The following is a 13,016-nucleotide window of genomic DNA, read 5'->3' on the forward strand; positions in this document are numbered from 1 at the left end:
AGGCAGAAGGAAAAAAAAAACAAGGGGGTGTCTTTTGTCCACTTATCTTTCTTCCAACGCAAGCGAGCCTCTTCAGGATTTTGCGTTTCCGTTTTTATTGTCATTTTAGTCTCGAAAAATGACAACAACTGTATATATTTATTTATTTGTGGAGCAGCTTCAACCTTTGCCATTACGAGGTTGGTACACGGGTATTTAAATTTAAAGGCAGTGGACACTATTTGTAATTAGGCCTACTCAAAATAATTATTATCATAAATTCTCTCTTGATTACGAGTAATGGGAAGAGGTTGATAGTATAAAACATTGTGAGAAACGGCTCCCTCTGAAGTGACGTAGTTTTCGAGAAAGAAGTAATTTTCCACGAATTTGATTCCGATACCTCAGATTTAGAATTTGAGGTCTCGAAATCATGCATCTGAAAGCACACATTTCGTGTGACCACGGTGCTGCGAGGTGTTTTTTCTTCCGTTAATATCTCGCAACTTTGACAACCGATTCAGCTCAAATTTTCACAGGTTTGATATTTTATGCATATCTTGAGATACACCAACTGTGAAGACTAGTCTTTGACAATTATTACCATTAGTGTCCAGTGCTTCAATCGGGCCGATGTGTACAATAATTTTGCGCCTTTAAAGTCACTGGCGGTGGATAAAAAAAAAAAAAATAAGACTATAGTCTTATTTCGCGTTAGAACGAGTTACTCGTTCCAACTTAGGACTAGCCTTAAATTTTTTGAAATCTCCTAGGACTATAGTTCCAAGTCTTTGAGAAATGCTTCAGGCCAGAAGTCTTTCTCAGATTCGTGAAAAATTACATATTTCCAAAAAAAACTACGTAATTTCAGAAGTTTCTTACAATGTATTATTCTATCAACAGCTCGTTGTCGCTCTTTTTAAAGTAAGTTTCTGCTGCCAATATATGTTTTGAGCAATTACCAATTGTCTCATTGTGGCAGAGAGCTTCCATTAAAATATTATAGTGAGAAATAACTTCTTTCTCAAAAACTACGTCACTTCCGTGGGCTGTTTCTCACAATGTTTTATACTAACAACAGCTCTCCACTGGCGTTACCAAGTAAGTCTTTATGCTAAACAATTATTTTTTTGAGTAATTGCAAAGAGAGCCCTGTGCCTTTAAACCTTTGAGGGAACCTCCTTTGGTTTCGTCATTCCAAACAAGTAGGGAGTCGTTTCTCACAATGTTTTATACTAAACTAACAACTTTCTGTTGATTGATAAAGTAAGTTTGTAATATGCATACATTTTTTTTATATACTAATTTACCAAAAGTTTCCAGCGGCCAATTTCACGAAACGCTAGATGTTAATCCTAGGACGGGTAACTCGTCCTAACTTAGAATGTGTTCAATGCGTCCTAACGTATTCGGATACGTAATTTATCTCGTCCTAAGTCCTAAGATTAATCCATAATTAGGAAGATTTCGGTGAAATCGACGACAGTGCCGTTAAGACGTTTTTTTGTAGGGAGAGAGTGAGAGATGAGGTGGGGGGGGGGTAGCTTTAACAGCCACATTCCAAAATGCGAACAAGTCCATGTATCCGGAGGTACACACGCTGATGGATTTGACTAAATCTGTCCTCTATCCACTCACAGGTCAACACCGTGATGTTGGTGGCCGTCTTGAGAGAGATCGGCAGCCTGATCGAGAGGGACATTACAAAGATGAAAGCAAATAAGTACAGGTGAGGGGATTGAAATCACGGCTGGTCTTGGCCTTTTGTCAAGGCGTTTGTTGCTTGGAGAGCCGCGATCCCAAGCGACTGGAACTAGAGACCATGCACAGGAAGGCATTGACAAAAGGCTAGACCGTTCCCTAATAGGGATTGGTGCTTGTAGAGTTCAGTCGACTGCGCGTGGTCGATAATTGTACGGAGTCCTGAAAAGCCATCTGGGTTCTAGTTTCATGAAGCTGTTAAAGGCAGTGCACACTATTGGTAATTTGTTTTCGAGAAAGAAGCAATTTTTCAAGAATTTGATTTCGAGACCTCAGATTTAGAATTTGAGGTCTCGAAATCAAGCATCTGAAAGCACAAAACTTCGTGCGACAAGGGTGTTTTTTCTTTCATTTATATCTCGCAATTTCGACGACCGATTGAGCTCAAATTTCACAGGTTTGTTATTTTATGCATATGTTGAGATACACCAACTGTGAAGACTAGTCTTTGACAATTACCAATAGTGTCCAGTGGCACTGGAAACCTTTGGCAATTGTCAAAGATCAGTATTCTCACTTAGGACTTTAGGTCATCAAAGTTGTAAAAAACTGGTGCAATGCTGTTTATAGACACACTACGCTTCACACAGACTTTCGAAGTTTGAACTTGATTTTAACCCCAAAAGCTTGTGTCGCCATCTTTCTTACATTTTTAGGACTACTGCCAAAGCTATGCTTGTCTTCATGCCAATGGTTGGCCTGCCGTGGATATTCGGTTTCTTCGCTCTGAACTCGAGTCTCGTCATGTTTGATTACATCTTCACCACACTCAACGGTTTTCAGGTAAATAGACTCTCTGCCCTGGCCGCCATCTCGGATGGAACGTGAACACTACGGAAGGCTATCACTGGCTGATAGTCCTGCGCAGTCTCAGTGAAACCAAGTTGTTTAATTATTTCAACAATTTCAACAGATTAACGCAACTCAACTGGTAACAATGCTCAATAAAGTTCACTTTTTTTCTCGAAAACATGATGACTACATTTTTATTGTGATTTAACCATTATTGCTGATATGATTAGATTTATTGGTTTTCAACTACTATTTGTTGTTTATTTTATTGTATTATTCTTTTCATTGTTTGTGTTGCAGGGACTTTCGCTGTTTATGATCTTAGTCGTTGGCAATAAAGAGGTCAGTATTAAAATTGTACACTATTATTTGTTGTTCTTTGTGTAAAAATGTCATAATGCGCAAAGAGTGATGACGTCACAGCTATACTAAATGTCGTCGCTGCGCTGACTATACGCCAACGAAACCGCCAACTACCTGTCTGTGCTGTCTGCTTAACTGTGCCCACTCATTCATGTCATTCATTTATTAATTTCACGGTTAAAGATACAAGTACAGACAATAAGAACAGTAAGAAAACAAAAACATGTACATACAATTAGGAGAGAGAAAGAAAAAAAAAACGAAAAAAAGTAGCACCCATGATGGATTTTAAAAAAGTAACTAACTTACTATCGAGTTAATCTCCTGATGCCACAATGTAAGAAGAGACAATCAAGGACATTACAGATGGATATTATTAAAACATGGCATACAGTATAAAAATATAGAACTATACAAGCAGTTAAAACTATAAAAGCACTTAATTGGGAATTAAAGGCAGTGGACACTGTTGGTAATTGTCAAAGACCAGTCTTCTCACTTGCTGTATCTCAACATGTGCATAAAATAACAAACCTGTGAAAAGTTGAGCTTGATTGGTCGTCGGAGTTGCGAGATAACTATGAAAGAAAGAAAAAAACACCCTTGTCACACGAAGATGTGTGCTTTCAGATGCTTGATTTTGGGACCTCAAATTCTAAACTTGAGGTCTCGAAATCAAATTCGTGGAAAATTACTTCTTTCTCGAAAACTACTCCACTTCAGAGGGAGCCGTTTCTCACAATGTTTCGTATTACCAACCTCTCCCCATTACTCGTTACGAAGGAAGGTTTTATGCTAATAATTATTTTGAGTAATTACCAGTAGTGTCCACAGCCTTTAAAGTTACAAATTCGTTAACAGAGAGACTCTAGAGACACTCGTCTAGTCCCAACCCTTCTTCCCACCACCCCTTTTTCCACCACCCCTTCCTTCCACCACCCCTTCATTAGCAATCATGAAATTTAGATGAAGTTATCATCAGCGGCTCTGGTCTTCACCCTGATTGAATACTAGCCGGGGTTCCAATGCTGCTGGGACTATAGCAATACCGGATTGATAATGAGCAATTAGTCTAGGCTCTGACACGATCAGGCTGTGTTTTCTTTTCCTTTATTGAGGGGGAATAGATCATTTATTGCATTATTGATGGGGTTTGGAGAGTTGAATATCTATGGTGGAGGTTGTGTATTGCGATATTATGGTAGTGATGATTAAGCATGAGCAATTAGGCAGAATGCAAGGCGTGGATGTATTATTTGGCAATAAATACATGTTGAAGTGAGTTTGGCTGAGGTTTAAAGGTATAGGGTCCGTTTAGATTATGTGCTTTTTGTCAGTATACAGCTGATTTTTATTTGGGCGTTTTACTTGTTATCGTATTTGACTTTTTGTTTTAGTGTAAAGCGCATTTTGTCTTTTTGTTTTGAAAATGTGCCATATCCTTTAAATATTAACAATAATTTGTACTCCTTATCAATGGAAACATCAATTTTAATTATTTGGTTGTTCATTCGGGCTTTAAAAACAATACAACACAATAAACAGAACGCTGAAATAAAAAATTTGACCAGAAATTTATGAACAAAATATAAATAATTATGTGAAAGCACAACAACGAACAACATGTTCAAAAGCGAACTAATTTACTATCAAACCTGTGGAAATTTTGACTCAATTGGTTTTCGAAATTGAATTGCAAAAATGAAAGAGGGACATTTAAATTTTAACAATTATTTTGAGTTATTACCAAAGGTGTCAAGTACCTTTAAATGTCACCTTTCAGAACGTAATGTACTAATTATAGTTGATCTGCTAACTACGCACACTGTTTGCACACGTCGGCCATTAAAGTGCCAGAGCAAACCTACAAGGCGCGTTTACAGTCGCATGGGACACCACTTTCCTGACCACCACTATTCCATTCCGGTCAATTTAGGTTGTTGTCCATGATTTCCATTTAAAAAATATAGTATACCTGGAACAGTCGTATATAATGCGCATAAGGTATACAGGGGGATTTGTGGGCAGACAAAGTGAGAACATAATAATATCAGTGAAATAAAGGAAAATAATATTAGGTTTAAATAAATAAACTTGAACCTCACAAACAGTATACATGGAACAGCCGTATATTGATGCGCATAATTGAGTTTGCACAGGGTAAGCTATACAGAGTGATATTTGTCGGCAGTTAATGTGGATGGTTGCCTGCTATTCCCTCCTTCATGTGTCATTGATGAGGCCATTACTCCTACCTATTTGCATTAAAGAGGCCTAGAGGCTGTGGTCATTATATTCTTTGTTCGCGAACACTGTGAACAGTATAAGCATGGAGGTAGCTATTTCCACCTCCATGGTATAAGTAGTTATAGGACTGACCGCAGGATTCTGTGCTTATGGACCTTTTCGAAACCACGGCTTCGGCTTTGGATTGGGCGCGAGGCTCCGTTCTCTCGTCTGAAACCCTGCGCGCGTATACGCAAAGCAAGCGAAATTGTCAAAACAACCGCGGGGCCAAACTAGCCTGAGCCGAATCCAAAGCAAAATCAGGCATGTGAGACTTATGTTTTTTTTTCGTTATACAAGAATTTACGCGAACGTTATGGTTTACTCATCTTTGGTTTTGTGCGCCTATGCATTATCTGTTTTTTTTTTTTTTTTTTTCTTTTTTCGCAGCGCTGTTTGGATGTCGCTGTTTGATGTAGCAATATTGTGACAATATATTCGGAAAAAAAAAACAGTTGTGTGTGTGCCAGATACCGATGTTTGGCAAGCTAGCATAATTACAAACTTATATAAAACATTCAAACATGATAAAAGTTAACATTAAAACGAAAGGATACCCAGGTCCCAAAAACGAAAACATAAAGCATTTGCATTCATAGGAAGTATGAAACTGGCTTTGTGCGACAGTTTGACCTTATCTGGGTCAGTTTGACACAAATCCCGAGTAAGTCCGAAATTGTGTCAGCCCCACCATGACCCGATGTCCGGATCAGAACCAACCCTGTAGTTTTGTTGCCACATTCTCTTTAAAGGGTCTATGTAACTTTTGTAGGACAAAAAACACAATGTCCACAGATTTACACTAAACTTACACAGTTTGAAGATAATTATAGTAGAAAGCTTCCCTGCAAATATTACGTGCTGAGGTGCTGTAGTTTTGGGGAAATGAGTAAAACAATGTCATGAAAATAATTTTCGTCTCATGAGACGAAAAATATTTTAATCATTTACAAACGTATTTTTATGACATTGTTTTACTCATTTCTCAAAAACTACAGCACCTCAGTAAGTCATATTTGAAGGGAAGCTTTCCACTAACATTGTCTTCAAACCCTGTAAGTTTAATGTAAATCTATGGACATTTTGAAAAAGTACCCCAATCCTTTAATATAAAGTTTGATAGCCTTTAAAACGTTATCAACGCTATTTCCCCCATCAAAGGTGCGTAACAGGCTTCAGGGTCGCATTGATGATCTCAACAAAGCGTATGGAGAGAAGACTAATGATTGCCGTGACAAAGGAGTGAGTGTCGTTACTGGGTCAACTACGGGTGCATCCCTATCGACAACACAAAAGGTCTGCCCAGGCGAGGCTAAGATGAGCTTTGCCTCCCCGTGGACGACAATGGACGATGAGGGCGACGTGACTATGACGTCACTTGATGACAGTGAGGGGGATTTAAACGCGATATAACACCACGTGTTTTGTGTGTACAGAAGCTAGAATGCTCTTAGTACACAACGAATGCACACTTATAAGTAGCATATTATATGAATGTCCAATGCCGTTATTGAAGTAGGAATTTGGACAATCGCTGTACAAACCTATGTGAGTGTTTAATGTCTAAATAGAAAGTAGACATCCACGGTATAACTTAATGTCAATATCTAGTTATCCAATATCGAAACAGCAAAGTAGACTTTCACTGAACAACTTCTTTGTTAATGTCAAAAGTTTGAAAACAAATTTTAGAATTCCTTAGTAGAAACTTGCGTGAATGTCCAATCATCCAATATGGCAATAGCAAAATAGAAACTCGGTGTAGTGTACACTTCTATGTGGATGTCCAATGTTTAAATAAAAAGTAGACATTCACAGTAGAAACTTACGTACATGTCCAGTTATCCAATAATAAAAAAGAACTAATATAGAAATTCGCTGTACAATTTATGTAAATTTTAGTTTAATCGTTGTTTATTTATTTAAAACAATCGATAGAAGAAGGTACACACAACCAAGGTCATGGTTTAGACTAAAATGCAAATCACATGCAGGGTATACAATGTCCAAACACAAGGGACGCAAGTGTCACGACCGTGACTCGAACCCACACTCTACTGATCAGAAACATCAGAGCTTGAGTTCGGTGCTCTTAACCACTCAGCCACAACACACAATGACAAAACTGGGACTTGAACCCACACTCTGCTGATCAGAAACACCAGAGCTTGAGTCCAGTGTGCTAAACCACTCAGCCACAACACAATGACAAGACTGGGACTTGAACCCACACTCTGCTGATCAGAAACACCAGAGCTTGTGTCCAGTGTGCTAAACCACTCAGCCACAACACACAATGACAAGACTGGGACTTGAACCCACACTCTGCTGATCATAAACACCAGAGCTTGAGTCAAGTGTGCTAAACCACTCAGCCACAACACACAATGACAAGACTGGGACTTGAACCCACACTCTGCTGATCAGAAACACCAGAGCTTGAGTACAGTGTCCTAAACCACTCAGCCACAACACACAATGACAAGACTGGGACTTGAACCCACACTCTGCTGATCAGAAACACCAGAGCTTGAGTCCAGTGTCCTAAACCACTCAGCCACAACACACCATATCAAGACTGGGACTTGAACCCACACTCTGCTGATCAGAAACACCAGAGCTCTTATCCGCTCGACCAGAACACCCCAATACGCAGAATGCTGGCAGATCTTGCAGTTATCATACCAATTGCTGTCATTTCCGAATTATTAGACAAGTAAAACCTAACTTCCCATTAGATTGATTTTCTATAATGAGTGTAACCCTAAGATATTAAACTTTACTGCTCGAGCCCCAGCCCTTTAGTCTCTTGCAGTTTTTAGTTTCATGTTGTTTTACCTTCTTTTCATCCGTTGGTAATGAACGCAGTTTTATATCATCTAATATTGATTGATTACGTCCTTGCTTATGAAACGGTAATCGTCAGAGTGACCATAGATCGGAGAGTTGAATGAAAGAATAAAAGGGTCTTGACCGCATGGTTTTGTTTTTCATTCAACACAAACGTCCATCATTTTAGAGGTTCATTCTCAAATTTCACAAATTGTGCGATTTTACCTCATAGCAGTATGTATAACCTATGTTTTTTAGAACTTTGTGTTTTGGGTTAAAGGCAGTGGACACTATTGGTAATTACTCAAAATAGTTATTATCATAAAACCTTTATTAATTTAGGGGTAATGGGGAGAGGTTGATAGTATAAAACATTGTGATAAACGGCTCCCTCTGAAGTGAAGTAGTTTTTGAGAAAGAGGTAATTTTCCATGAATTTGATTTCGAGACCTCAGATTTAGAATTTGAGGTCTCGAAATCAAGCATATAAAAGCACACAACTTCGTCTGACCATGGTGCGACAAGGGTGTTCTTTTATTTCAAATTTGCACATGCGTGTTATTTTATGCATTAAGTTGAGATAGACCAACTGTGAAGACTAGTATTTGACAATTACCAATAGTGTCCACTGTCTTTAATTAACGGAGTAGCTTTACCCTCTGAGTACTGTGAAGAGTAGCGTGAACTAAGTAGACAAACTTTTGGGTTAATTAACGGATAACAGCTTCACTCTCCGAAGACTCTGAAAATAGCGTGAACTAAGACGACAAGCACATAATAACTGTAGCAGACAATGAAGTACATTGGCTCAAGACAGAATAGCGTCTTGGGAGATGTAGTTTAAGAAGCGCTATTTCTGCCCAGACATATACGAAAGTACACAACAGGGTTAGAAAGTATTCTGTGCATACAAAATAGCCCCAAGTTAAATTGAAACACTCTATAAGTAATGACAACGACTTGGGAACAATTGTATAATTAATGGCATTTCTGGAATGGTGCGACGTGAAGTCACGTAATGTGTGAGATAGCCTCAAGCAAATTTGTGTGCATCACACAATTTTGGTATAAAGTAATTGTACTTATTTATTTATGTATTAATTTATTTTCAACCACAGGAAAATATTGTAAACGCTATCAATTCAGTCCAGTTCAATTCAATTTCAATTCAATTCAAATCAATTCAATTGTGACCTGTGACATCACATGTTTACAAAGGAGCCACAGAACCTGGACTTCCTGCAGGCACGATTTGTACACAGCCTTGGGGAATAAACCATAAAATCTTATATTTTATGGAGATTGCACTGTCTAATTCTTGTCAACTTTTGATATGATGAAAGGGGGCACATCTAAACACTTACTTAGCTTTTACTTTCATAAATCTTGGATTTATGTGGAAATTGTGACACAAAAAAATGTCAACTTTCTCATATGACCTGTGCAGAATATATTGCCTGCCAGAATACTCAAAGAATGTACAAGGTCGCACTTAATGTAAACCGATTTCACATGGTCTATAAGAGAAAAGGTTAGAGCCAATAAAACATTAAAACTGTAACTTTCATTGTTTGTAATTTTTGAATCCCCAGCTCGCCTCGACCATTCATCTCGGTTTGTTTTATGTCGTCATCTGTTCGAAGTGATGTGCCCAAGGCTTGTAAGTTTGTTTGTTTGTCTGTCTGTCTTTGTAAAGATTTAGATTTTGTTAAAGGCAGTGGACACTATTGGTAATTGTCAAAGATTAGCCTTCACAATTGGTGTATCTCAACATATGCATAAAATAATAAACCTGTGAAAATTTGAGCTCAATCGGTCAACGAACTTGCGAGATAATAATGAAAGAAAAAAAAACACCAATGTCACACAAATTTGTGTGCGTTTAGATGGTTGATTTCGAGACCTCAAGTTCTAAATCTGAGGTCTTGAAATCAAATTCGAGGGAAAATTACTTCTTTCTCGAAAACTATGGCACTTCAGAGGGAGCCGTTTCTCACAATGTTTTATACCATCAACCTCTCCCCATTACTCGTCACCAAGAAAGGTTTTATGCTAATAATTATTTTGAGTAATTACCAATAGTGTCCACTGCCTTTAAAGGTGTTTAGTCTAAATTGACAAGGCATTTAATTTTGTTCGTAGATTCCGTGGTCGTTAACGTGTTGTTATTTTTTTTTACTTCTTCTTTTTCGTATTCCTTTTTTCCCCCTATTTATTTGTTTTCGTTTATGCATTTGATTTCCTATAATATGTCAGGGAATTAATAAGCCTACTTTTATATTTGAGTATTCTTTTGTTTTTATTCGTAATGATTTGTTGTCGTTTTTGCATTTGATTTCCTTTTCGCCAAGTAACTTAATTAATAAGTCTACTGTACATGTAAACATCCATAAACTGTTTTTGACGTGGCACAACATGAAAGTGCAAATTCCGGCCTGGGTCTAGTCTAGGTTCCTAGACCATTGGTGTTGCGTGGTCACACACAACCAACGTTCCGATTATGCACGGCAAAAACTGTACACGCTTGTAATGAACGAACGCTAGCGGGCGCTCTGTTTCTCTGATTTCCTGTGCTCACCAAGGAAATCAGAGAAACAGAGCGCCCGCTAGCGTTCGTTCATTACAAGCGTGTACAGTTTTTGCCGTGCATAATCGGAACGTTGGTTGTGTGTGACCACGCAACACCAATGGTCTAGGAACCTAGACTAGCCTGGGTCCCGAACCAGAATGCAATTAGTTCTGTTTGAAACATTGTGCCGCACATAAGGATTTATGTTCTTAAAACGGCGACGTTTTCAACAACTCTGAGTGCCTACATTCACCCCCGGCCTCAGGCTGCCCTTTACGGCGAACATATCCTTGGAAACTTCAAACCACTGTGCCGTGCTCCGAGGCTTAATTCCCCGTTATTGTTTTAAGAGCGAAGGATCATCAACCAAACCTCCGGAATGTTTTGGTCTTATAAAAAAAAAAAATCGACTTAAGTCTGAGTAGTCCGGCCGCAAGCAGGAGGGATTTGGATTTTGTCCTAACGATGGGTGCTTTGCAAGGAATGTAATTAAATCGCAATGCCATTAACAGCGGGTTCATTATTGCTACAGTCTTATCCGAGATAGGAAAACCATTAGACTTCGGGGAGTCCCTGAGGGAGTAAGCTAGAAGAATGTAATATCTATAGATGGTTAATTTCACTAAGTCATTTGAAAGCTCAAATTATAGGGCTGTTTTGAGGGCCGCGGTTGTATAAGAGTTCCCTGGTATGAATTGTCAGTTTCAAATCCTACTGATATGGACATTATTATACTCCGATAAAAACATATACCCACACACGCATGCAGAGTATAGCAAAAGTCATGCAACGCAATTACTGCATGCATTGTACACTGCATGCACAACACTGATGAATTATTCATGAGCCAACCGCAACGCAGCCTCTGATTGGCTCCACCGGAAAGTCGGGGAGATTTGCCGAAAAACAATAAAAAAGTTAAGACCCGTCGTTGCAAATGTGCAAGACCATGGTGAGATCTAAATCAGAATAACAGAGCGCCCGCTAGCGTTCGTTCATTACAAGGGTGTATAGTTTTTGCCGTGCATAATCGGAACGTTGGTTGTATGTGACCGCGCAACACCAATGGTCTTGGAACCAAGACTAATCACGAGTGGAAAACGGCTTTATATAAGACACGGCAACACAACGTTGGTTTAATTATTAAAAACGCCTCGCGTAGTTTTTTATTTTTATTGTGGTGGTATATATATATACTGAGTTTTGGCGCAGCTACGGCACACACTATTTCTCTTACGTTACATGAAATATAGAACTATACTGGAACAGGATGTTACGTTTGGTAAGAATACATTTATCCAATATTTTACTTGGTTTTGTTTTTGTTTTTGACTCGCATATCAGTTTTGTTTACTAACATGCGCTTTTGATTTTGTTACCTTTCTGATGTGCTGATAAAATCTCATATTGTACAATTTCCCCCCAAAAAACAATAATGATGTAAACGTCTTGTTAAATTTAAAATTGAATTTAATTCCATTGCATTACCCATTGCCATTCAAGATGATTAGTTTGGGTTTTACCCCTACACCGATTTGTGTACCACAGTATACCACTTTCCCGAGTTAGTGTGAACAAAAAATTGCTGGTGTATTACTCAGGTAGGATACGAACCCAAGACTTTTGCAATGGTTTAATTGGTGTGCTTTCAGATGCGTTAAAGGATTCAGTCCTATAATGTCTTTCGCTAGTTTGAGGTAGCCGTTTCTCACAATGTTTTATACTATAAACCGCTCTGCATTGCACGTTATCAAGCAAGTTTTTATGCTAATTGTATTCCGAGTTAGTTACGTGTCCAGTGCCTTCAACATCACAAACACTGCAGAATATACACTTAGATTGGGGTTTAGACCGTGTTGCCTTGTTTAAACCACAAATCGCATTTTCGGTAAAGACTCGTCCCGGAATGTATCCGAATGTTTCAATGGAAAACACAAAAGGCCTTTGCCTAAAAAAGGAGGGGGGGTGTCACAGATTACCTTGACCGTTTAGGGTGGTTCGCGAAGAATGTCTGACTTAAAGGCAGTGGATACCTTTGGTAATTGTCAAAGACCAGTCTTCTCACTTGGTGTATCCCAACATAATGCATAAAACAACAAGCCTGTGAAAATTATACCTCAATATTGGACGTTGAAGTTGCGAGAGAATAATGGAAGAAAAACACCCTCGCCACATAAAGTTGTGTGCTTTCAGATGCCTTGAATTCGAGACCTGAAGTTGAGGTCTCGAATTAATTCAAACACTTTAGTGAGAAATTACCTTTACCTCAAAAACTACGTTACTTCAGAGGGAGCTGTTTTTCAGAATGTTTTATACTACCAACAGCTCTCCATTGCTCGCCATCCATCGGGTAGTTTTTATGCTAAAAATTATTTCCAGTAGTTATCAATAGTGTGCAGTGCCTTTAAGGGTGGTTCGCGAAGAATGTCTCACT

At 38.6% G+C, this 13,016-nt stretch overlaps 1 protein-coding gene across 1 annotated transcript; it reads left to right on the forward strand.

The window, feature by feature from the left end:
* Positions 1-1,619: 1,619 nt before the first annotated feature.
* LOC117306619 (adhesion G-protein coupled receptor D1-like) lies at positions 1,620-7,074 on the forward strand (the record flags this gene model as incomplete). The annotated part of the gene is given in 4 exon segments (XM_033791105.1): positions 1,620-1,708; positions 2,397-2,523; positions 2,833-2,874; positions 6,343-7,074. Coding segments are annotated over 4 exon segments (510 nt in total), but the record flags the coding sequence as incomplete, so codon positions are not given.
* Positions 7,075-13,016: the final 5,942 nt, after the last annotated feature.

This window comes from Asterias rubens, unplaced genomic scaffold (assembly GCF_902459465.1).
Source record: "Asterias rubens unplaced genomic scaffold, eAstRub1.3, whole genome shotgun sequence".
Lineage (NCBI taxonomy): Eukaryota > Metazoa > Echinodermata > Asteroidea > Forcipulatida > Asteriidae > Asterias > Asterias rubens.